The sequence below is a fragment of the Rhamphochromis longiceps genome, linkage group LG1 (assembly GCF_057381845.1).
Source record: "Rhamphochromis longiceps isolate RC_006_pf linkage group LG1, R_longiceps_female_GT1.1, whole genome shotgun sequence".
Lineage (NCBI taxonomy): Eukaryota > Metazoa > Chordata > Actinopteri > Cichliformes > Cichlidae > Rhamphochromis > Rhamphochromis longiceps.
The window spans coordinates 42,918,230-42,945,074 of record NC_140557.1 but is presented as its reverse complement, the minus strand read 5'-3'; the positions used below and the strand labels follow the sequence as shown (position 1 = coordinate 42,945,074).

General features: G+C 43.0%; 1 protein-coding gene across 1 annotated transcript; it reads right to left on the bottom strand.

Moving 5' to 3' along the window:
* Nucleotides 1–44: 44 nt before the first annotated feature.
* On the bottom strand, nucleotides 45–26,285 carry lg1h16orf87 (linkage group 1 C16orf87 homolog). The gene is made up of 4 exons (XM_085410061.1): nucleotides 26,011–26,285; nucleotides 14,961–15,060; nucleotides 4,453–4,632; nucleotides 45–794 (listed from the first exon to the last, which is right to left on the bottom strand). Exons 1-4 carry the CDS (start codon nucleotides 26,074–26,076, stop codon nucleotides 676–678), a joined length of 465 nt encoding a protein of 154 aa, XP_085266187.1. The 5' UTR covers nucleotides 26,077–26,285; the 3' UTR covers nucleotides 45–675.
* Between the last annotated feature and the right edge of the window lie 560 nt (nucleotides 26,286–26,845).

Below are 26,845 nucleotides of genomic sequence, written 5' to 3'. Positions count from 1 at the left end.
CCAAAAGTTAGAAAAGATAAACATTTGAGTCCCAACTACATGTCAAATGTTTGGGTTGACTGTCTTTAATACATTTTTATAAAGTAATCAAACAGATTCATGCGTCACTGTGGACATCCAAAGCCACCAATAGCGATCAAAAAGAACAGAAGGAATCAAAGTTGGACAGATTTGAAAAGCAACAGTGTCTCTGCCTCAGAAACATCCACCTTCCTCCAGGAGAGCTGAACACTGGGCTGACTGCAGTTTTTAGTCCATCCACATTGTAGGCATTGTGAAACTCATGTGAAGCATGGCTACAGAAGATTCCTAACATTATATAAAATATGGTGAGCACTGTGCAAAGCACTAATTACTGACAGTTTGCTTTAAATCTCGTGTATGCAAATGTATTGTCTTTTCATGGTCATTCCAGTAAAGATCATTTCATAACAGTCCATTTATTTTGAATACGATAACATATAAGCTCTTCCTCTCTTTGACTTCATGGAAAAGTCTTCTGATCCATGGTTGTTGCAACTGATATTCCAACACAAATCCTTCTCGCCATGACGAGATAAGACTTTGCAGTTTCATGAACTGTGTCTCGTAATCCAAGTGAAATACAGCCAGGTTCAGCTCCAGAGAGGTCTCGTCTCTTTGGTCATCCGTTTTCTTAGTTACTCTGGATTTGATTCACAAGATAAGTCTCTGCGCCAGGATCTTGCGGTTGATCTCAGCCAATGCCACAGAAAACACAAAGGCCTTCTCATCAGAGAGACTCGCGTATATATCCACCTCCTTCTCCTGTTTGTCTGTGAACACACACACACACACACACACACACACACACACACACACACACACACACACACACACACACACACACACACACACACACACACACACACACACACACACACACACACGGCAATAAGTACTTAACAACACTGGCTATAGTTTCAGGTGTCTGCAGTCTCAGACTCATAGTACCATAACAGTATCTGCAAATTCTAGAGCAATCTGTACTGTAAGGCCATATTCAGTATACACCTATTACTTCAGAAACTGTTAGTAAATAAATACATTGCTTGTGTTTGAAAACCAAATTGGCAAATGGAGCATGTGCACATAATATAAGGTCCACATACAGATTCAAAAGCATTTTGCTCTAAAGACAACTGTGGTGGCAGATTTCTTTTTTCATTAATCACATATTTAATCACATCACATTAGTTATAGCAATATCACTTTCTCACTTTCTCATAGTAAGAGCACTCCTGTCACCAGTTTACATGCATGTGGAACGTCTTCTGCTCATCAGGGATGTAAATCTTTAGGTGACGGCCAAGCAGAAAACGAGGTCAGAGGAGGCGCTTGTTCGTACAAAGGAAGCTGAGCTCAGCAACACGGCCACTGGAGCCGTGGGAGGCTTTCCTCTACGTGGTCTGGTTGAAAACTCCAAGTGTGTGGAAGATGGTTGTGTGATAGAAAGAGATGCTGACAGGGATAAAAGTTTTTTTATTTGTAGTTTTTGTTTTGTTTTGGATGGACCACTGGGAGGGAAACCTCAGGAATACGACGCCTGACTTCAGGACTGTTGTGGGAAGGACTCTGTCCTTAGTTTATGGTGGTTAACACTGTTGGACCAGAAAGAAAAGGCCGGACGGCAAACGCGCTTGTCCACAAAGCTGAGCCCAGCAGTGCGACCAGTGAGGCCGTCGGAGGATCCCCTCGGGTGGTCCGGGCAAATCCAGGTTTTGATTGTATGATTTTTTTTTCTTTCAGAAATATGGGAAAGAATACATGCAGCATGAAGTGTGTAGAAGCTGTAGAAGAGGAATGCAGTGAAGTGTGTGTGCAACAGAGAGTGATGGATAGAAGAACAAGAGGCAAAGTGTTATTGAGCAGTGATGAAAATGATATTAAATATATGTGTGTTGGTACAGGTGGCTGCGGAACTGGATCAGCGACTTCCACAAGCTCAGCGGCCGGAGCAAAATGATAGATTAACATAACTGGAACCACACCAGCCGTGCTTTGGCTGAATATTACACAGCTTCACCTTCAGGTAGATGTTACACTGAAGAACAAGCTTCGAGGACAATCAATCTCTCCCTGAAGACAAAATGCAGTTCGAGAGCAACGGCGTCGACTTCAAGAGTCAACAAGGTGAACAGACAGCAGCACTGCCCTAAACCCTGAAGGGTTCAGCAGCATGTAGCAGTATGTACGAATGCCATCATGGATGCAAGCATGCGCTCCTGATCACAAGCTGAGGTTCACCAGCGACATCACTGTGTGTGAATGCACTTGAGAAGACCGAGTTTCACATTTGCCATACTGGGAGCTGAAATGGCAAAGACAGAGACTGAAAAGAGTGAAAGATAAAAGGCAAAGCTGAAGAAGAACGGCCCACTGGGCCTCTGACACGCCACAACCGTGAACTGCTGCAGAGGTGGGAGAGACACAGCAGCTGTGAGAAGTGGAGAGAAGAGAGCATGGAGGAGAAATGAAGGCTGTTGTTGATAATGTGAGAACACATGAAAATTGGGTTGGGAAACTGTGGCCGGCTGCGTGTGGAGGTTGAGAAAAGTCCGTAGGATCGCAACAAAGGTAAAAATAAAATGCACACAAACGCACATAAAGAGAGAAATGTGAAGGACCCAACGATCAATCCAACAAGAGCGTGCCAAGCTCCAACTCAGCGACTGCAGAGCAGACTCGGTGCCACCCAACAGGGATCAGCGAATGAATGCAGATGACACCTGATTAAACAGTCAGGCAGTTTTACCTGAAAAAATTCTGTGGTGTGACGTTTCTAATCATTTTACAAATGATATGCATTTACACGACTCTCTGAACATCACAAACTCCGTTAGTCCTGAGCATGAGTGAAAGTGACTGGAGTAATTATAGCATGCAGGTTTTACAGCAACTTGTGCTCATTTTGTAGGGTAGCTAGACTGATTTTCCAGCATGTCAGTGCATAAGTGCATTAGGCCCTCATTGTCTGAGGAAACTTAAAAATAACAGCAGTTGTGGTTTCTTTTGACATGTGTACAGAACTTCGAAACATTGTGTGACACCGTAAAGACAGGATTTGGGTTCATCACATTTCATTGAGGGATTTTGATCGGCCTCAAACATGCTGGAAGCACCTAAAGAAGGCGGTTGTTCTTCCAGAGTTAAACGTGGTTGTTTTAGTTTCCCCAAGATGTTTTACACCTTTTAAATGGGCTGATGGCCCTACAACAGTGAAGAGTGCAGTACACAGCATAGATAGAGTGGCAAGATCTACAGTGGCTTGAAAAGTGTTCGGCCCCCTTGAACTTTCCCACATTTTGTCCCATTACAGCCACAAACATGAATCAATGTTATTGTAATTCCACGTGAAAGACCAACACAAAGTGGTGCACACGTGAGAAGTGGAACGAAAATCAGACATGATTCCAAACATTTGTTACAAATAAATAATGTGGAATGTTCTTTGTCTGCGTCTCTGCATGTAAGATGTGAGGCCACAACTCAGAGATGGCCCTGGGGTTTCACTGGGAGCTCTCTCCACATTGCAATGTGTTTATTAAACCCACTTCAAATCAAGCTCACTGGGTGTGTTGCAGGTTATTGTTAAATTTTCCACAACACAACTCAAAGGCAATTTATTTCATTCTGCTTTTGCAGATTTGCATAGTCAACCCAGAATCAGTGCAAGATGTGCAAACAAGTCCTTGCTAATACACAGTAACATGCAGGAGTCTTGATCCACCCTCCTTACTTTATATTTTACTTTCTGATCATCATATTTCTTTGTCTGTTAAGCTGCTTAACATGGACATAAATCATTTGAATATAAAAAGTGGTGAGCAGTGCTGTGTCTGCATATGAGACACTTAACAAAGGACCAGTTTGAAACTGTATCTGTACTTACTTATAAGAAGCCTGGAGAGCTTCCACTTCCTGAAGACTACTTAAAGAAATGACAGAAAACTGCCTCAGAGTGTTCAGGATGTGCTGAGGAATAAAGGTGCTCACACCAAATATTCAGTTGTAAATACCATCGTAAGTATGTATTTCCATGTATGTTTATTTCAGGAAAGTGTTGCACACATTTCCCAAGCAAATTATAAAAAGAAGAGGATTTTTAATTATCGTGTGTATAAGTTTGTGGCAATGCTGGTTTTCCTGTCACGGGCAGACTGAGCTCTAGAAGGCAATATCAAAGCGCCAGGTAGTCTAGATCTAACCTCGCCGTTTCCCCCCATTTTCATTGGATGCATTTGTAATTTAATAGATATTATTCCATAGTTTGTATAGCCACTTTATTTAGTGAGTTCCTGCTCATTTCTTTTGTCCTCCTGTCTATTTGTACTGTGACAACACAACAAAGGCAAAACTAAAAAAAAGGTCCCTAAAATGAGCAAACAAAAAAACAGTGCCACAAAATGCATCTGTGAATATGACTTGTTTTACCTTTCTCCTCTTCCTGTTTCTTCAGCCCCACTGTTTTTGGTCTGCCTCGTCCTCTTCGTATGGGATCTGATTGGCTGTTAGCCCGGGGTCTCCTCCTGTTCTCCATGTCATTGGTTAGAGGACACTCAATTCTCTCTCTGCGAATGCGCTCAGTCCTCCTCCGCCTAAAGTCCAGCTTGTCTAAAGCAGGGATTACAAATACCACATGCTGTTTAGCCATCTGTTCAGGGGGGTGTTGTTCAGACTTCCACCCAAATCCTTGTTACCAAAAGCAGCTTTGTTTTTTTGTTGTTTTCTCTCTTTTGTTTTTTGAGCAAGGTCTCCAATTTTTAACATTTCATTCATGTTTTCACAATCACACGGTTTCTGTGTATGGGCAGTATAAGGAGCTAAATATTTTGTATTTCTGGGCTTCCAAGGTCTTTCCCACAAACCAGGAGGCCAATCAGATAGTAGACAGAAAGTTAAAAATGTATGCAATGCCTTCTGATGATGCTGCCTAAGAGAAGCATGTATAATGTAAACAGAATTGGTCCTAGCAGTGAACCCTGAGGAACTCCATAATTAACCTCAGTGTGTGAAGAGGACTCTCCATTTACATTTAATGTAATTTGCATACTCTGATTGCTATGAGAAAATATTATGGTCGACAGTATCGAACGCTGCACTGAGGTCTAGCAGGACAAGCACAGAGATGAGTCCACTGTCAGAGGCCATAAGAAGATCATTTGTAACCTTCACTAAAGCTGTTTCTGTGCTGTGATGAGCTCTGAAACTCTTCCATTCCTCTGCACATGAACAGAGCAGTCATCTGCATCTACTGTTTAACAACTACTCTTTCAAGAATTTTTGAAACAAAAGGGAGTTTGGAGATGGGTCTATAATTAGCTAAGACCGCTGGGTCAAGAGATGACTTTTTTAAGTAACAGTTTAACTCCTGCCAGCTTGAAGGCCTGTGCAATTAATAGAGATAGATTGAACCATTAATTGGTAGGACTTCTTATAAAAATGGGGTTGATGATTTAGAGGAAGTAATTGCTGAAGTTATTCTCCAATTGATCTTTTTGAGTTAAGAGCATATATATATATATATATATATATTTATTTATTTATTTATTAGGGGTGCAACGATACACAAAATCCACGGTTCGGTTCGATACTTTGGTGTCACGGTTCGATATTTTTTTGATACAAAAAAAAATGTTCATGCCTTTTTAATTTGTCATTTATTAAATTTTCACGGCACATTCTGCACCACATCTCTGTGCGTTCATCATTTGTTTGAAGCCAGCTCACCTCCTGCAACTACTTTTCCGAGAATACGTGCTTCTTTTGTGGTTCGGACTCCTTCTGACATTTGTTTGGAGGTGGAGGAACATCACAGTAATTGCTTAAAGGAGCTTCTTCGACATCTTTAAGAGTTCTAAACAAATGTCTGTCCTCCTCCAGAAAATCTTATGTACGCAAACACGCGTTGCAACTTCTTATCTTGTGCGTGTTTTTTATTTTGACAGCGAATGCGCACCTGCGGACCACTTATGTGCAGCCCTGGTTATTTCGCTCGTCATATTGCAGCCACAGAAATTCTTTTGTCCATGAAACCATAAAGCTGCACTTTCTTTTTGCCTTATAGTCTGATTTGTCATAACTTCTCCGTTTTGTGGTAAGCTTTTCTTTGGCTGTCACTTCTTCACCCTGACCTGTCTTATTTGGCTCAGCAGAACTAAAATATATATCCTGCTGCTTTTACACACACTCACATAAGCTCAGCGATTCTCTGCGCGATCAACCTCTCACATGTTTAAGCTGCGGGAGATTTCACTTGTCATGTTTGCATAGTAAGCTAACGATTAATAAGACGATGTCAGAGGAATTGGTGCACAAATTATCATCACTCACAGATCAGTGCTGTCGCTCTCTATACACAGTTCGCACGATTGCAAAATGAAAGCAAAAAAACAAGCGCAAATTCAAACGCGACTTCAATATGTCACATATTGACAGTGGCTCACCGATGCCAATGACATAATTACCCAGCTACATTTCTGAAAGAATGCAAAAGCATTGACATATATTTTTCCTACAATAGCCCGACGGGCAGGGCAGAGATAGATTTTGGTAGCCCGACTGGAAAAATCGCTAGCCCCGGGACATTGGGCTAGCGATTTTGCGAGCCCTGTATCTGATTGAGGAATCACTCATCTTTGGAAAAGAGAGTTTATTACAGAGAAATCTTTCCAAAATAAAAGCTATACTATCCGCTTCTTCTGGGCTATATTCTCAGCAGCATATTAAACATATCAGGTCCCCATAAGGAGAATCCTGTGCTAACAGCTGTCTAAATGACTCGGGTAAAGTTTGTAGCATGCGTGCTTGTTGTTTTTGTCTGCTTCCACTTGTCTTTGCACTAGGATGATGTCGGTGTAAATGTGCAGTCATATTCGTTGTGTTCCCACTAGTGCTGTCAGGGTTAATCTGAAATGGCATTAACGCAATCTCCGTTAACGAGTTACCGCGGATCGCCCCGTGCGTGGGGCTGGACGGCCAACACGTTAACGAGCTAACTGCGCTAACACACTAGCTCCCACCCATGTAATTGAGCATTGCGTGGCACATCCAACATACTGTTTTACTTTAGTCCATGAGCGCTTACCTTCAGGGTCATACGTCACATGAAAACCAAAATAATTCCAAACGCCAGATCTGAATGAGGTGGGGGAGGTTCAATTTGCCATGTTGCAAGGAGAGCTTAACTTCTGTCTCGCTAGCTTGCCCTGCGCTCAGTGAATCTGTGTTCGACTACTCCGCCTAGGCTGCACTGTCGAGCGCAGATCCACTGAGCGCTCAACACAGACAGCATAGTCAGAAGGAAAGTTGATAAAATAAATTAAAAATTTTGTATTGTTCGATACATATGCGTACCGAACCGAAAGCACTGTATCGAACGGTTCAATATCGATACGTGTATCGTTGCACCCCTAATAAATAAATATATATATATATATATATAAATAAATAAATAAATATATATATGCCCTGGTGCTTCAGTGCGTTACTTCTGTTTTGTTTTTGTGCATAACTTCTGTGTCTGGGCACTCCTCTGGATATTCTTACACCAGAGAAGAGCTTCTTAACTACAGGACTACAACACCTGTGGATTTACTTCCAATATTTGTCACATCTGCGGCAGATTTACTGCAGACTCTGATCAGGAAAGAGAGACGCCGAAGGAGACGAAAGCGAGCCGGCGCACTCGGGCGTCTGAGGAGACGCGGACTGCGAACTGCTCTTCCTGGGATCTTCCTTTCCAATGTACGTTCACTCAGGAATACGATGGACGAGCTGGCCCTGATGAGAAGCATGAACAGAGACGTTGCCTCCTCCTGTGTCTTATGTTTTACGGAGACGTGGCTCTGTGAGGACATCCCGGACAGCGCGCTCAAGCTGGAGGGCTTTCATCTGCTGCGCGCGGACCGGCAGGCCTCTCTCTCTGGTAAGACCACAGGTGGAGGGGTCTGCTTCTACATTAATAGTGGCTGGTGCACAGATGTGACAGTGATTGCTCAGCACTGCTCTTCCTCTCTGGAATACCTTTTTATTCACTGCAAACCGTTTTACTCTCCGCGGGAGTTTGCTTCATTCACCCTGGCCGCTGTTTACATCCTGCCAGGCGCGGATGTGCAGGCAGCTCAGTGTGCCCTCGCGGAGCAGATACTGCACATGGAGCGGACATTCCCGGACTCTCTCATCATTGCTCTTGGGGACTTTAACAAAGCCAATCTGAGCCATGAGCTTCCAAAATATAAGCAGTATATTAAATGCCCGACCAGAGAGGAGAGAACATTAGACCACTGTTACAGTACGATCAGCGGGGCCTATCGCGCGGTGCCCCGCGCTTCACTCGGACTTTCTGACCACGTCATGATCCACCTAATCCCCGCGTACAGACAGAGGCTGAAGCTCTCCAAACCTGTCGTGAGGACCAAAAAACTGTGGAGCAACGAGGCTGTGGAGGAGCTTCGCACGTGTTTGGAGTCTACAGACTGGGACACACTGAAGGCTGCTTCTAACAGCTTGGACGAGTTTACGGACACTGTCACCTCCTATATCCACTTCTGTGAGGACAGCATTGTGCCATCACGCACCAGGGTGAGTTATAACAATGACAAACCCTGGTTTACTCCTAAACTCAAAAAGCTGTGGCTGGAAAAGAGAAAGGCGTTCAGAAGCGGAGACAGGGACTGCTACAGAGAGGCCAAGTACAGGTTCACTAAAGAAGTGGACGTTGCTAAACATCAGCACTCTGAGAAGATGCAGCAGCAGATCTCAGAGAATGACTCGGCCTCTGTGTGGAAAGGTTTTAGGAATATCACCAACTACAAGCCTAAAACCCCCCACTCCACTGATGACTTGCTCTTAGCCAACACCCTTAACGACTTCTACTGCCGTTTTGACGAGCCATCAGGCAGCCTTCACACCTCCAACGACCCCAACAATAGAGGCACTTTGGACACTCATTCCCCCACCTCTCCCCCCTCCATAGAGCCATCACCACCTTCAAACACTTCACCTACAACACCCCCCTCCTCACCCCACACAAAAGAGGATTTCACACCACCTCCTCCCACCACAACTCTTCATATTCATGAAGCAGATGTGAGGAAGCAGTTTAAGAGTCTGAATGCTCGAAAAGCTCCCGGCCCAGACGGTGTGTCTCCTGCCACCCTCAGACACTGTGCAAACGAGCTGGCCCCAGTGTTTTCTGGCATCTTCAACTCCTCACTGCAGGCATGTCATGTGCCTGCCTGCTTCAAGTCCTCTACCATAATCCCTGTCCCCAAGAAACCTAGGATCACTGGACTAAATGACTACAGACCCGTGGCTCTGACATCTGTGGTCATGAAGTCATTTGAGCACCTGGTTGGGGGTTTGAGCACCATTTTGGGAGGAACACCCTTCAACTGGTGCGGGAGTATGAAAGGGAATCAAGGAAACTAGCGGATTATAGGAACCATCTCCGTTTCAACCTAAGATGCAGACAAAGCAGAGTTGTTCCTAAGAGCCTGCGCCTTGGATCCACTGTCAGGGGATACAGAGCAGACTTGATTCTACAGAGAGCACAAAATCAGCTTCTAAGTGAAAGGATAAGACAGGTCCATTTCACTATAGATGCCCTCCAGAACAAGATCAGCCAGACCCTGCAGGAACTGGAAACCCTTCTACCCTCTCCAATCTTAGAAGAGGTTTACAAGTTTGTGGACAAGGCTCAGCGGGCCCAACACTCTAAAGGAAAAGAAAGACAACGCAGGAAATTCCACACCTTGCTTTCAAAAACACACACTCCTCATCCTGAACCTACACAACCCAGAGAAGAAAACACACCTGATGCCAGTCAGGAGAAATGGGTTAAGAACTTTTCAGACAGGATTCTCACTGAACCTGAAAAGAGAGTATTAGCCAAAGGACTCAATTTTGCCATCTCTCCACAACAGTTGCCCATAGTGGACCTCATCACAGCCACAGAATCTGCCATACGGATTAATAAATTATCACAGACAGAAGCAGAGCAAATCAGGATGAAAGTCTCAGCCACGCTCCCCAGTGCCAAAGTCCCTCCATCCAACCTCACAATTAGGGTTGGGTACCGGTGTCCGGTGCCATGATGGCACCGGTTCTGACATAAACGGTAGTAACCAGACCGAAAAGCAGCGCACATTTCGGTGCTTTATTTCGGTGCTTTTTTTCCTGAGCTGTGATACACTTCTAGCCAATCATTTTACGTTTCCGAGGATAGTAGGCGGGGCCAGGTACGTACGTTCTGTTAGAGCAGAGCTCCAGATTAAAAATGTCCAAGGCGAAGCGGTCAAAAGTCTGGCTGTACTTCACAGCAAAATATGCAAACTCAGCAGCAACAAGTGCTTTAAGATGATACTGTGATACTGTCAAAGGAGGTAACACCAAGAATCCGATTAAACACCTGGCGACGCATAGCGTTTTGATAAAAGCCGAGAAATGCGCCGTATTTGATAGCTTGCTGCGTGACCTCACACCGAGCACGTCGGGTGGGTTGCCAGTTATCGGACCCGGAGCAACATCCCCCAAAAACCCGAAGAATAGAGTCCTGGCCCCTAGCCCTGCCAGTGTAGCAGAAATGATGAGGATGATGATGCAGCAGCAGCCGTTCTTCTCTGCGTGAGTAGCTTAATGTTGTTCGTGTGTAATTTACGTTGAGTAGGCTAACCACGTTATTACATTAATGCATGTAAGGTGAACTAGCAAACATCATCATAGCTACATGCGGCTGTCTTCTTGTTTGATGGCAGATACTCCCTTCACCCTGGCCAAAAAGGCTAAAATGACCAAAGAAAAAGTGGAAAACAGTTAAACATGAGAGGTTTTTGGACAAAGTTTGTGTTTTTTCCATTGTTTAAGCACTGCTTCCAGCCAAGAGTGATACCATATATGCCCCATAGCTGCAGAAAAGGCTAACATTGTTATCTTTTTACAAAAAAAAACAAACAGCTGAACATGAGAGGTTTTTGGACAAAGTTTGTGTTCTCCATTCTTTAAGCACCGGTTCGAGCACCGTTTCAAAAGTACCGATTTGGCACCGGTATCGGATAAAACCTAAACGATACCCATCCCTACTCACAATACAGGAAAAGAAGGCCGTCGCTTCCCTGAGCAAAGACCACAACATCACTGTTTTACCAGCTGATAAGGGAAGATGCACCGTGGTCCTAAACACTACAGATTACCATACAAAGATCACTACTCTCCTCAGTGACAACAATACCTACGAAGCCCTAAAGCGAGACCCCACAAGCAGCTACAAAAAGAAAGTTATAGCTTGCCTTCAAGACTTTGAAAAGGACAAAATTATTGACCGCCTTATATATCACCGCCTTTACCCAGGGGATGCCATACCCTGCATCTATGGACTTCCTAAGATCCACAAGGAAGCTGTCCCACTCAGACCCATAGTCAGTAGCATAAACTCAGCCACTTATAACATTGCTAAACACCTTGCTACCATCCTTGCGCCTCTCGTGGGGAACACCCCACACCACATCAAGAGCTCCACCGACTTCACCGACAAGGTCCAGAAACTTACCCTGGATCCAGATGAAACCATGGTGTCCTTTGATGTAGTCTCTCTCTTCACTTGCATACCCACCACGGAGGCCGTGGAGACTGTCAGAAAACGACTACAAGAAGACGGCTCCTTGGAGGACAGGACCAACTTCACACCCGATCAGATCTGCACACTGTTAGACCTCTGCCTCACCACTACATATTTCAAGTACAACGAAGGCTTTTACAGACAAAAACATGGCTGTGCCATGGGCTCCCCCGTGTCACCTATTGTAGCCAACCTTTACATGGAGGAAGTGGAAAGGAAGGCTCTTGGCTCTTTCAAAGGAAGAGTACCCAGCCACTGGTACAGATATGTGGACGACACCTGGGTCAAAATCAAGACACAAGAAGTGGAATCCTTCACTGCGCACATTAACGCTGTGGATAAGAACATCAAGTTCACCAGGGAAGACACAAAGGACGACTGTCTGCCTTTCCTGGACTGCGCCGTGCACATTGAAGAGAACGGCAAACTCAACATCGAAGTTTACCGGAAGCGCACACACACGGACCAGTACCTCCTCTTTGACTCCCATCACCCTCTGGAACACAAACTTGGAGTAATCGGGACCCTACACCACCGGGCAGAACATGTTCCCTCTAAGCCTGAAGGAAAAAAGAAGGAACACACACATGTAAAGGAAGCACTCAAAACGTGCGGCTATCCTAAATGGGCGTTCATAAAGTCAGCAAAGAGGCACAGAAAAGAAGACCAGACACCAGCGAGGGAGGATAAGAAGGACAGACGCAACAACATTGTCATCCCCTATGTAGCCGGTGTATCAGAGGAACTCAGGAGAGTTTTCTCCAAGCACGACATCCCGGTGCATTTCAGACCCAGCAACACGCTCAGACACAAACTGGTTCACCCGAAAGATAAAACGCCAAAACACAAACTTAACAATGTGGTGTATGCTGTACAGTGCAGCGAGGAATGCTCAGACCTCTACATTGGAGAGACCAAACAGCCACTTCACAAGCGCATGGCACAACACAGGGTGTGTGAATGAGGGGGTGGGGGAGCTGCTAAAAGCTGTGAACTTCCTTTTGTGTTTCATCTTGATGCATTCTCAATCATCCAGGGAAATAAATCTCCAAAAGTCACCAACTTGGAGTGTTTCAGTTTGCCATCTTAGGGAGAAATCAACACACATGGGTGTATTTCCTTTGTTGCTGAGATTTATATATATATTTATATATATATGTTCTTTGCGATGTGTTCACTGCTACAGATACACATGTGGTAAATGCAGACTACAGATACCATGGCAGTGCCAGGATTGTGAGTGATTGCTGAAAATGTTGAAATGTACTCACTCACTTTTTATTATTATTTGTAAATATGTGTGCAAATGGTTGGTTTTTTGTACTGTTTTTATCAATAAATCTCAGCAACAAAGGAAATACACCCATGTGTGTTGATTTCTCTCTAAGATGGCAAACTGAAACACTCCAAGTTGGTGACTTTTGGAGATTTATTTCCCTGGATGATTGAGAATGCATCAAGATGAAACACAAAAGGAAGTTCACAGCTTTTAGCAGCTCCCCCACCCCCTCATTCACACACCCCCACTCCCCTCCAGAATTCCCAGATAACAACCTAATTTACATATGAATGACTAGACAATTTAGCTTCCACTTGGCTGAAGCTAAAGCCTAGCTAAACACCTACCAGCCATTTGGCTGGAAGGCGAGTTTTAAAGGTAGAAAAGCCAAATGGCTGCTCTCGGGGGACTCTAAGTGTTAGAGGATCATCAGGGGGTCCTTTTGTCCCTCTGTGGGGGGAAACTCCCACTAGGTTTATATCTGGGACTCTCCACCATTTGACCTTAGAACTGAAGAAGCTTCTCGGATGAGAGGTGAAACGTCTTCAAGCAACTTAAAGAAGTCCAGACGCTTTTCTTTGCAAGCTCCTTTGACTGAGCACCTGGTTCTCTCCTACCTCAAGACCCTCACGGCCCCCCTGCAGTTTGCATACAGAGCCAACAGGTCTGTAGATAACGCCATCAACATGGCCCTACACTTCATCCTGCAGCATCTGGACTCCCCAGGAACCTACACCAGGATCCTGTTTGTGGACTTCAGCTCTGCCTTCAACACCATCCTTCCAGACCATCTCCGAGACAAGCTTTCCCAGATGAATGTGCCTGATCCCATCTGCCGGTGGATCACTGACTTCCTGACGGACAGGAAGCAGCATGTGAAGCTGGGAAAGAATGTCTCGGACTCTCGGACCATCAGCACCGGCTCCCCTCAGGGCTGTGTTCTTTCTCCTCTGCTCTTCTCCCTGTACACCAACTGCTGCACCTCCACCCACCAGTCTGTCAAGCTAATCAAGTTTGCAGATGACACCACCGTTATCGGACTCATCTCGGACGGGGACGAGTCTGCCTACAGGAGGGAGGTTGAACGTCTGGTGTCCTGGTGCAGCCACAACAACCTGGTGCTGAATGCCCAGAAGACAGTGGAGATTATTGTGGACTTCAGGAAGCACACAGCCCCACTCCCCCCCATCATCCTGACTGACACCCCCATCACCTCTGTGGACTCATTCCGCTTCCTGGGTACCACCATCACCCAGGACCTGAAGTGGGAGCCCACCATCACCTCTGTCATAAAGAAAGCCCAGCAGAGGATGTACTTCCTGAGGCAGCTGAAGAAATTCAACCTGCCAACACGGACGATGATGCAGTTCTACACTGCAATCATCGAGTCCATCCTCACCTCCTCCATCACCGTGTGGTACGCTGGAGCCACTATCAGGGACAAACAGAGACTGCAGCGTGTTGTGCGCTCTGCTGAGAAGGTGATTGGCTGCAGACTCCCATCTCTGCAGGACCTGTACACCTCCAGGACATTGCGGCGTGCAGCTCGGATCTCAGCTGACCCTTCTCACCCTGGACACAGTCTGTTTGACCTGCTCCCCTCAGGCAGGAGGCTCCGGTCCATTCGCACCAGAACCTCTCGCCATAAGAACAGTTTCTTCCCCTCTGCTGTTGGACACATGAACAATAACCGTATGACTGTTCCCACTACTAACACATGACCCTACGCTGTGTTCACTGCATCATTCCATGTTTGGCACTGATCACCACCTGCACTCATGTATATATCATGTATATATCTATCTACTTAGCACTTTTAATTCTTATTTTTATGTCTATTTAAGTGTTATATGACAGTATGTTTTTGCACTAAGTACCGTAGCAATTTCCTAATCATGTCACTTTATTTTTTCACATTTTTCTTTAACCTACAGCACTACTTGTTCTTTAGCTTTGTGCAATCCAAAAACATGCATGTTGGAATAACTGGTGATTCCAATTGGCTGTAGGTTTACTGTATCTTCAACTCACCAACTACCAACTTACCTGCTATGGCTGGGGAGGAGCGCTCATTTAACTTTGCATTAAGGAGTTTCCTGCTAATAAATACATAACCACATGGGCAGGACTTGCACGCCACTGGAATCTAGAAAGAGTGAGAAATAAGAAACATTACTGTTAAAACATCACTACATCATTTCCACAAGGTGGATTCCTGTTTTAGCTGCACAAAGCCTGCAGCAGACAATCTGACACACTCTTAGAGGTCTCCATGTCTGACACATATCTCAAGGATCAAAGCTAACACAGGGCAGGTTTATTCCAAATAAATGACATGAGTTGATAAACTTCAATGGAGTGAATGAAGATATCCACTAAATCATGCCATTTTTAGCACTAAATGGATCATAACCATTGCGCACTATGACTCATTACTTGCAGAAGAATTTAGCCAAAGGTTTGATTGTATTTTCTACATCTGCAAGCCCACTAGCGTCCACTTAAGTTTCACTGATGTCAATGTTTTTCACTGGACAGTGTAGATCTCACTTAGCATGTTAGAGGTTCATGAGTTCATGACAGTACAGTTAGAAACAGACTGAACAAGTATGACTTGTTTGGAAGGGTTACCAAAAGATAAGACTCTTCTCTCTCAAAGGATTACGGCACGACAGCTGAGGCGCATGAATAGATGTGAATGATGCAAGTTGTATGTTTGAGTGCTCAGTGGATAAAGGCTATGTTTTATTGTGTAAGAACCAGTCCAGTATAAACATTTTATACAGCAGCAGCTATAGTGATTTATCAATATTTTTAGTCATGAAGTGGTTTGTGCTCTACAAACAAGTGTAGAAGTCCCCCTGACCAATGTGTACGAACAAAGCACAGATTTTTAAGGAATTTAAACAAGTCTTTAAAATGAATACTACTAATAATAATAATCAAATGACAAACTACTACTACAACAATAATAAAAATAAATTATTATATTACTATTATATAAATGGATGGATGGATTATTGTTATTATTGCCTTTTAACCAACAAACTGTTCACAATTACAATTTAAAGAAAAAAAACTGCATGCAATTTGTCAAAATTTCAATTATTTTCAGGCTGAGTTTCTTTGTTTATTTAATATCATTTAGATGAACAGCACGGTGCCGCACTGATTACTATTGCTTCACAGTGAGAAGCAACAGTAACATCGAGATGGACTTTGACTTCTCCATCTGATCGGGGCCTTTCTGTGTGGCGTTTGCATGTTCGCTCCATGTTTGTGTGGGTTCTCTCAGCGGTTCCCAAACTTTTTTTGCTAGGCCCTCCTTTGTTTTACAAGAAAAATGTTCATGCTCCATATTAATATGAGTAGAAAAAGTACAGTTTGAATGAGTATGTGGAAACGTTGTTTTGAATTTTCTTAGTTTGGACTACAGTGACCAAATTTTGATATAATAGACTTTAGGGCTGGGCGATATGACCTAAAATCCATATCGTGATATAATTTGAAGCACGTGCGGTAACGATATATATCGCGATATATTCTTTTCTTCTGTATAACGTATTTTCCACACTATAAGGACTTAAAATCCTTTAATATTCTCAAAAATCAAGAGTGGGCCTTATGTATGAATTCTGGTTGTGCTTACTGACCTCGAACAGATTTTGGCTGCAGAAATCTGTTAAAAATGTTTTAGTACAACTTTGGTAAGCAGCACTGCTTGATGGATCGTCAGAGCATTACGGCTGCCGTAGGGAGGAGCTTCAGAGTAATCTGGGTCCAAAACTCCGTCCCCTTCAGGTCCCAAAGTCAAACCAACACTAAGAGTTAAAAACGGTCTAAATTCTTTCATCTTTAATTAAATCATCAGCGTTGCTGCTTTATCGGGTGTAACAATTAAGTTTAACATCCAGGCATCCATGAAAACAGAATTTATTAAATTTAACGGAGTTAGAAGTTAACAGGAAGTTAGCTCGCTAGTTTACACCTAAACATTTCATAGCATGTTCTGACTGAGAGATTTTTGAAACTAATTCAAACGTACAGCTCTGCTGTCACTTCCAACATAAATGAAGACAGAAAACTAAACAGCAGTGACGTTTGTAGGGTTACTGAAGTTGGACTAGCTGGTATATAATGTTGTGCTACGTGATTGCTAGCGACACAGCTATGTTAGCATAACATTAGCACAGTGAAGCTGGAGGATGAACGCCAACTTTTTTTCCACTCGATAAAAGTTAACGTGAGTATTCTGGTGGCAAATGCAGTCGCATAGCAGGATGCTGTACACGGGCCAAACTTCAGTCAGGAGAACAACTGAGATTATTCATCCACAATACGAGGTTAGTTATTAATATACTGCAACAACATGGGAACAGAGCAGCTGCCAGAGAATTCAACATTAATGAATCAATGTTACGGAAGTGGAGGAAGCGCAGTTTTTGGCTTTCCCCATATTTCAACAGTGCTTCATCTCTTTGCTGTGACTGTCGCCCGCCATCATTTGCAGATGATAATGGTTGTAGCCGCTGCGATGCTTTCGACCAAAACATGCGCAGCTTGATGACATCATCAACATGCGCTATCGCGATAGAGCGATATAGTCAAAATCTCTATCGTTGGCCAAATTTATATAGTTTCTATCGTATATTGTTTATATCGCCCACCCCTAATAGACTTACATCTCTAAATGTCTGCTGACTACCCAAATTATTTAAAAAGGTGAAACAGCCTTCAGTGGTTATTTGAAAGGAAGTAGTCGTGTGCCGCAAACAACCCCATCCCGATTGAAAGGTGCAACAGGTCAAATAGCTGATTTTTCAATTTCACTTCTTAGCTTTCGCTTTTAGTCTCAGTAAACACAGTATTCTGAAATAAACTTTTATTCAGTATCACCCAAAACCTGTGACTGAGTCCATGAACTTAGCAGTGTTTACAGAGGAAAAGTCAAAAAGTAATTTCCTATACAATCTGATGGGACCGAAAGTCCTTTTGCAACCATCTGATGGCGTTAGAGGAGAAGGCAGGTTTAAGACTCACATGTTTTTGACACTGTCTGCAGAGAACGTCTGTTGTTAAATTGAGGCCAACAGACTACCTTTATGTTATCTACCATAGCAACAGCCCTATGACATGCAACTACAACATGTGAATGCGTTATAATTATAACCTCCCAGTAAGATGATGCTGTGATCACACCAACATATTTACCAAAATGTTGTTGAAGGTGATGTTTTTCCTTCCTCTAGCAGACACCAAAAGCCTGTGAGCTCAGCCCCTTTGTGCTGCTTCCATTCCAGTCACATGGGCCGTTGCGTCTTTTAAAATACAGCAGCTCACCAACGTGAGTTTTTAATGTCGACAACTTTACTTTTGGTTTTGGCCATCTCTTCATATTCCATCACCAGCTTGCATTTGCATGAATGACAGTCCCTTAATGCACTGTGCTGGTGAAGCTCTATTTGCACATTAAATGTACAGTCTGGCAAGAGTTTTCATGAGAAAGTTGTAGTTTCTTTCAGCACAACTGGAGAGCAACATTGTAATTCACACACCAACAGTAGAGATGTTGGCTCTCTTTGGATCTGCCTTCATATTCTACTAGTCAAAGTTTTTGGACATACGTTTTCATTTAATGTTTTTTCTCCTGTTTCATGACTATTTACATTTTACAATCTCACTGAAGGCATGAAAACTATGAATGAACACATATGGAACTATGTAGTAAACAAATGTGTGTGAAGTGACACAAAACATGTTTTACATTTTAGATTCTTAATACCATACCACCTTTATTTATAAAGCACTTTAACATAAAACCAGAGTTCACAAAGTGCTGTACATGCTAATAGCATAAGTAAAGAAAATTAAAATGAGATAAGATAAAATAAATAACAAATTGAGTCAACCCCTCTAATCAATGCCAAAGGCTTCAGCGAATAAATATGTTCTAAGAACACTTTTAAATTCAGAGAGAGAAAAGGCCTGCCTAACATGCAAGGGCAGATCGTTCCACAACTTTGGAGCAGCTACAGCAGAAGCACGATCACCTTTAAATTTATACTTAGTTTTTGGTGCCTTAAGGAGCTGCTGATTGGCGGACCTAAGGGAACGGGCCATTAAGAGATTTAAAAGCAAATAAGAGAATTTTAAAAACAATCCTAAGATGTACAGGTAGCCAGTGGAGTGAAATTAAAATGGGGGTAATGTGCTCAAACTTTTTTGTTCCAGTTAAAAGACGAGCTGCATCACTAACCCCACAATAAAGTGCGTTACAATAATCCAGCCTAGAAGTAACAAAGGCATGGATTACTGTCTCAAAATGCTGTTTCGATAAGAACGGCTTTATTTTGGCTAATTCCCTCAAATGAAAAAAGCTAGAGCTTACAACAGCTCTGACCTGGCTTTCAAGTTTAAGATTTGCCTCTATTTTAACTCCCAGATTAGTGATGACTGGTTTAACATACTGTGCCAGTGAACCAAGATCTATAATAGTGGCCTCAGAAGCGCCACCAAAAACCATCACTTCTGTTTTCTGTTCATTAAAATTTAAAAAGTTCAAAGCCATCCAGGCCCTTATTTCATCAAGGCATCTGAGCAGCGGGTCTACTGAGAAGCCATTTATCTTTTAAGTGGGAAATAAATCTGGGAGTCATCGGCGTAGCAGTGGAAAGAAATCCCATGTTTCCTGAAAATAGACCCAAGGGGTAGGAGATATAGAGAGAAAAGAAGCGGGCCTAAAACTGAACCCTGTGGGACCCCACATTGAAGAGAAGCAGTAGAGGATACAAACTCCCCGAGTTTCACAGAGAAAGTTCGCTCTGCCAAATAGGATCTGAGCCACTGCAGTGCGGCACTCCGCATACCCACCAACTGCTCTAAACGGGAGATTAAAATATTATGATCCACTGTATCAAAAGCAGCAGTTAAATCTAACAGCACGATAATAACACAGTCACCTGAGTCATTTGCCAAAAACACATCATTAAAAACTCTTAAAAGGGCAGATTCGGTACTATGTAAAGCTTTAAAACCAGATTGGAAAACTTCTAAAATACCGTGTTCTTCTAGGAAGGACATTAATTGCTTGTAAACTACCTTTTCAAGAATCTTTGAGATAAAAGGCAGTTTGGAAATAGGTCTGTAATTCGCAATAATATCAGGATCAAGAGCAGGTTTCTTGAGTAGAGGCTGAATCACCGCATGTTTGAGATTGACAGGTACAACACCAGAGGACAAACTACTATTTACAATGGATTGTACAGCTGATGCTATAGTGAGAAAAACCTCTTTGAAAAATCAAGGAGGGAGAGCATCATGAGGGGAGCCTGAGGGCTTCATGTGAGCAACCAACTCCTGCAGGCAGAGCAAGGAAACTGGCTCGAACCTGTCAAAGACAGCAGAACTAGGGACAGGGGTAGAAGGGTCGAGAACGGACTGGGAAGTCTGCGCTTTGACAGATGGCACTTTATCAATAAAAAAGTGTAGGAAGTTTTCACAAATTTCCTGAGAAGACTCGACACCAGCAGTCTGTGGAGCATGAAGGACCATGTCAATAGTCTTAAATAAGACATGAGGCTTACGACAATTTGCCTGAATAATAGCAGCAAAATGTTTCCTCTTAGCGTCTTTTACAGTTTTCTGGTAAGAATTCCAGTAATCTTGTAACATTTGGTATGACACCTGAAGTTGATCCTTCTTCCATTTACGTTCAGCTCTCCTACACTTTCTTCTGGCAGCCCGGGTGTCTTCATTCAGCCAGGGTTCAGATTTGGCTTTTACTTGCCTAAGCTTAAAGGGGGCCACTGAATCTAAAGCAGTTTGGCAGACAGAGTAAAACCACGTACTCAGCTCTTCTGTATCATTGCATATGGAATCAGGAAGGCCGCCGTTCTGATTAAAAACAATAGAGAACTGTCCAGCAGAGGAAGGGTTAAAAATACGACAGCTCCTAGCAGCAACAGGAGGAAGATTAACTTTGGTACAAGGAAGGAAAACCTCAAACAAGACAGGCTAATGATCCGACCCTACAATGTCACAAACCTCTAAGTTAGAGACAGGTAAATTATGAGTTAAAACAAGATCCAACGTGTGCCCATATTTTTGTGTAGGCACAGACACAGGTTGCACAAGATCAAAAGAGTCAATAAGATTTAAAAAGTCCTTTGCCATTGGCTTGTCAGGGCAGCACACATGAATATTGAAGTCCCCAATAATAAGGACATGATCATATTTTGGCATAATTTCAGCCAACAGATCAGAAAAGTCATTTAAGAAGTTCTTATTGTATTTTGGGGGTCTGTAAACCACAGCACAGAGCACTGTGTGAGAGCGACCTAGCTCAAACATGCTCAGTTCAAAGCTACTAGGTGAGGTTAATAATGGCAGTGGTTTACATTTATACTGCTTCTTAAAAACAACCGCTAGTCCTCCTCCTCTGCCTGATATTCGAGGAGAGTTTAAAAAGCAGCAGCCATCAGGTAAGAGATCTGTGAAAGCGCTGGACTCACCGGCCCTCAACCATGTCTCAGTTATACAGAGGAAATCCAGTCCTTGGGTCATAAATAAATCCCTTAAAATAAAAGTTTTATTACTCAGCGATCTAGTGTTCACCAATCCAAACCTGGTGGAGGTCAGCGTGTTCGTGGCTGACAGCGAGACCCGACGCAGCGGCCGCAAGTTCTGTAGGTTCGCACCGCGCCGACGAAGATGAGGGGAAATCTTTCGTGGCTGGGACATCTGATCCGAGCCAACAACGGGCACCAGCCAGGCATCGATGGGCTCCAGAGAGCACGGAGAAAAGGCATGACAAGGCACAGATCCACGTTCGTTCCAAAGAGCCGGGGAAGAGTGCATCAAGTACGCCTTAAGTTTCACGAGTAGACCGCTACGTTTGCCCCGGCGTCTGAAACGCTTTCGCCGTGAGGCTGGGGCCAGGGTCCGACAAAGGTTAGCTGGTATCCCAGACAGGAATGGAGGTAACGCCTTATGTCCATTATAAGTTGCATTGGTAAGATCACTGGCAACTAGTCGGAGGTCCAACAGTTTTTGGCGATTGTACATTAAAAGAGAGTTGACTCTAGCAATAAAAAACAACATAAGCAAACACAACAGAGGAAGAGCCAGACGGCGAGCCACACACACTGGCGCCATCTTGAAACTCTAATAACAATAGCCTCCCTTTGCTTTGATTATTGCTTTGTACACTCTTGGCCTTCTCTCAATGAGCTTCATGATGTAGTCACCTGAAATGGTTTTCACATTACAGGTGTGTCTTGTCAGTGTTCATGTAATGGCAAAAAAACCAATCAGCTAAGTAAAGAGAAAAAACAGTCAATCATTACTTTATGAACTGAAGGTCAGTCAGTCTGGAAAATTGCTAAAACTCTGAATGTGTCAACGAGTGCAGTCGCAAAAACCATCAAGTGCTATGATGAAACTGGCTCACATGAGGACCGCCCCAGGAAAGGAACAACATAAGTCACCTCTGCTGCTGAGTAGGGCTGCCACGATTAGTCGACTAGTCACGATTAGGTCGACTATCAGAATCGTCGACGACTGATTTAATAGTCGACGCGTCGTTTGAAGCTTTGCAAGCTCACAAAAGACGCAGGAATAAGTAGCAGGATTTAAGAGTGTAATAACGGACTGAAACAGAAGATGGCAGCACTGCATGTACAAGGATGCCAGCTGCCGTTAAACCCCGAAGAAGAAGAAGCTGCGTCCCAGAATTCATAGCGCGGCCCAGCGCAGTTTCCAACAATGGCGGCAGCTAGTTAGTTTTAATATTACTCTTATTATTCTTTCTGGGTCACAAAATAAACGTTTAACATATTTTCAGGCGAGAATGTAGCTGTGTAAACCTCAAATATCTGCTCAGTTTATCAAGACACCACATATTTTCAAAAGCGCTCCGACGTTTTCGGAGACGTCTGTTACCCACTAGCTCGATAGCTAGCCGGGGGCTTATGGCGTTATTTTTGTGCCACTATTCTGAGCGCACGTAAAAATAAATTCCAGGTGCAAGTGTTGTATTTTGAGGAGAAATTTATTTTTGAGCAAAGAAAAGCTAAATTTGAGTGAACAAAATTCATTGCTGCGTGCAAAAAATGTATTTCAGTGTTTGCTATTATCCATACACACGCACACAATAGCAGCCCCTGTCGCTCAGTTTTTGCACTTGCGCTCGCTCGCAACGTGTTGCTCGCGCTCTCAACATTTCTGTCCGTGCGCGCTCAACAAAACCAGCCAATCACAGACTTGGATGCAAAAAAAAATCTGTTGGCTGTTTTGGTCTCCAATCAGCTCGAAATGACGAAATGCAATATCCCAGAATCCATTTCGTCCAAAACTCAAACGAGGCAGTGGCGGAGGAACACAGAGTGGCGGAGTTTGAAATATTACTCTTTCTGGGTCACAAAATAAACTTTTAAGATATTTTCATGCGAGAATGGTGCTGTGTAAACTTCAAATACCTGCTCGATTTATCAAGACATCAAATATTTGCATAAGTGCTCTAACGTTTTTGGAGATGCCTGTTACCCACCATCTAGCATTTTTTTTTTACGTGCGCTCAGAATAGTGGCACAAAAATCACGCCATAGGGGCTAGGCTCACTAGAGCCGTGAGAACACCGGACTCCCGGCAAATCATTTTCAAACCCACCTCCGTCTTTCGCTGCTCAGGTTAAATATGATATATGAGTCACTTAGATAACTTAAACATGTTATTGTTTGGCTTTTTTCAGTATTTTATTTGTTCCTGAGTAAATCGGTTTGGCTGAGATTAAAGTTATAGTTTTTACACAGCTGAATAAACGTCAAGCAGACAGCTGATTATCAGAAGTGTGAGATGCTCGAGAATTTACTCCGGTGTCCTGTTATATTTTAGATAGCAAGGAGTTTATTAAACTTCACCGAAACAATCTGCAAACTTCATTAAAATTTAATAAAGTACCATCTTGTCTTTATTGTTAGTTAGCACAGACCTTACACACCTAAAGCTGTAAGCTAATGATAGTTATATAAGAGCAGATGCTGCTGGTGCAATAAGCTGTAGTTTTACGTCCAATGGATGCATAATCTGATTAGTCGACTAATCGCAAAAATAATCGGTGACTAGTCGACTATCAAAATAATCGTTTGTGGCAGCCTTACTGCTGAGGATAAATTCATCCGAGTCACCAGTATCAGAAATCACAAGTTAACAGCACCTCAGATTAGAGCCCAGATAAATGCTACACATAATTCCAGTAGCAGACACATCTCTATATAAACTGTTCAGCAGAGGCTGTGCAAATCAGGCCTTTGTGGTCAAATAGCTGCTAAGAAACCACTACCAAGGAAAAGCAACAAGCAAAATAGATTTGTTTTAGCCAATAAACATTAGACCAGTGGAAATCTGTGCTTTGGTCTGATGAGTCCAAATTTGAGATCTTTGATTCCACTCGCCATGTCTTTGTGGGAAGCAGAAAAGGTGAATGGATGGTATCTACAGGTATGGTTTCTATGAACCATTGAGGAGGAGCTTCAGACACTGAAGCTGACTATAATGCACTTTTTCCAGCACAAAACGGACAGATTTCTTTCAGTGAACAAGAAAGAAAAACTAATGACTCATCTACAGTTTTTCAAACTACAAATAGCAACAGCATTTGGTATAAAGTTAAAATTTTGCAAAACCATGCACATGTTGTTTACAACTGCTTTTAGGAATATTTAATTAAACAGTGATAAAATGCTGGCATTTGTACTGCACCCATTTCATATTTTTATAGCCTAAGTGTAACATCTACATCTTACCAGCAGCCGTTTTACTGCTGAGCAGAACTATTTTCAACGGATTTATTCACAGGGTCAGAAGAGTAAGCCAGACGCAGCTAATGAAAAGAAAGAAACGCGGTAACTAGTGGTGTGCGAATCGATACCGAAATATCGATTCTTCCGATACCAGCAATTTATGTTCTAGAATCAATTCTCATATTATAATATATATATTTTAGTACTCTGGGGTAAATTTGTAGTTTTTCCATTAAAATGAACGCAGTGGAAAAAAAACTATATCATTCGGATCGTCTAATTTGGAAGGAACTACTTCCTCTTACGCTTTTCATAGTCATGTGCGGAATACGGCTGTATAAATGTGTGGCAGCCTCTGGCGTGCACACTCACAACAATGGCTGAGCGCAAACAGAGTCATGTGTGGACGCGTTTTACCTCCACAAACAGCCAGTCAGTCAGTTTTTTTTTTATTTCTATATGATTATTCTGCATTATTAAGCAATAAAAACAAGTTGTCTGGTGTCCTCTAATCATTATGAAGCAATATGGTTATGTTATTATTACAATTACATAATACAATTGTATATTGTATTATGTAATGCAATGAAACATTACGTTTTTGTACAGAGTATCGGTATCGGATCAGTATCACCGATACCACCCTGAATTTTACTTGGTATCGGATCGGAAAGGAAATAAGTGGTATCGCACATCACTAGCAGTAACACATGCTTGTGTGTGGTGGTAGTGTGAGGACAGGGTCGAACTGTGTAACTAACCATGCGCATTACTGATGTAGACTTGTTGCAGTCTACCCACTGTTGGCTTTAATTTGAAGAGTCCATTGTGATCCAGCACCATTACCGTAGTTCCAGGAAGAGATGCTCACAAAGCCAAAGGGCTGATTTTTTTTATTTTTATCTTTAACCAATCGAAATGCTCAGTGAAGATCACAAGTAACTGAGGTACGGTAATGAAAATGCGCTACTATAGCCCAACTCATTTACTGAACTTTTGAACCAGTCCCTTACATTACTAACGCAAATATGTGATCATATGTCCGTCTGTTTTATACATACAAAGTCACAAAGCCACAACCGTGAAGACGGACATAGATGCCGATGCTCTCTCTGCCGAACGGAAAATCAACATCTACCAGCTGAGCCGTTTGAGAAACATCGTGATCACCGGGGCTCGCACTGAACCCCGTTTCCGTCTCTAGAGCTGGAAACTACCGTAGGCTGCCATGATTGGTATCAATAAAACGAAACGCAATCAGTAACACAGCCCTAAAAATTAAAGATGTATTTTCTTACCTGTTGGTCGCATTCAGGACAAGATTTAGTAGCCATTTTGACCTTCTTTGTTTTATTTGCCGACATCGTCCCTTCTTCCAGCGACACGCAAACAGCTTTACGGTAACTTAAATATCTGTCAGTACATGAATGCCGCAGGTCTTTATCCAGCAAACGCGGACACAGACGTGCCACAAAACCACTTCGATATCTACCTAACTAGATGACGACTCCCCATTAACGAATAGGTACACGCTTCTGTATAGGCTTCTAATAACGTAAAACCTGCGAGCATGCGCACAGCTCGCCCTTCTGTTGTAGCGTTGCGTTCAAGTTCCTTGGGGAAAAGGATAGTTGGAACATAAGCCTGAAGTTAGGTTTGCGAATGGGAGCAGAATGGAAAAGCCATGCTGAAAGTCTGTGTCAGGGGCTATATTCATAGTCTGGTATGTGAACGAATAAAGCTACAGTTATATACGACAGTTTTTTCGACAGGAAAGAGGATGAACCGTGCCACACTTCCTCAGACACACTTCAGTAGAATTTAGTCCCCGGAACTGTCGGGAATTTGACTTTAAGACACAGACTGATAACATACAGTACACCAGCTTAGCTTCACGGGTACGAAAACTGCCTAGTAATAGTAATCAGAATCGAGTACTAACATGTTACAGTGTAGAGTATACATGACTACACTGTTTTTCAGGAAGTTAGTTGCTTTTCTTTCATTTTAACATGCACCACTGGGATTTTACTTTGGTGTGGTGCAAACCAGAGTAGCTGGCCAGGGAGTCACTGAGGTCATTTAGGAAAGTGTTTCTCTCCAGCCACTCTTCTAATTAAGTTACCTCAACTT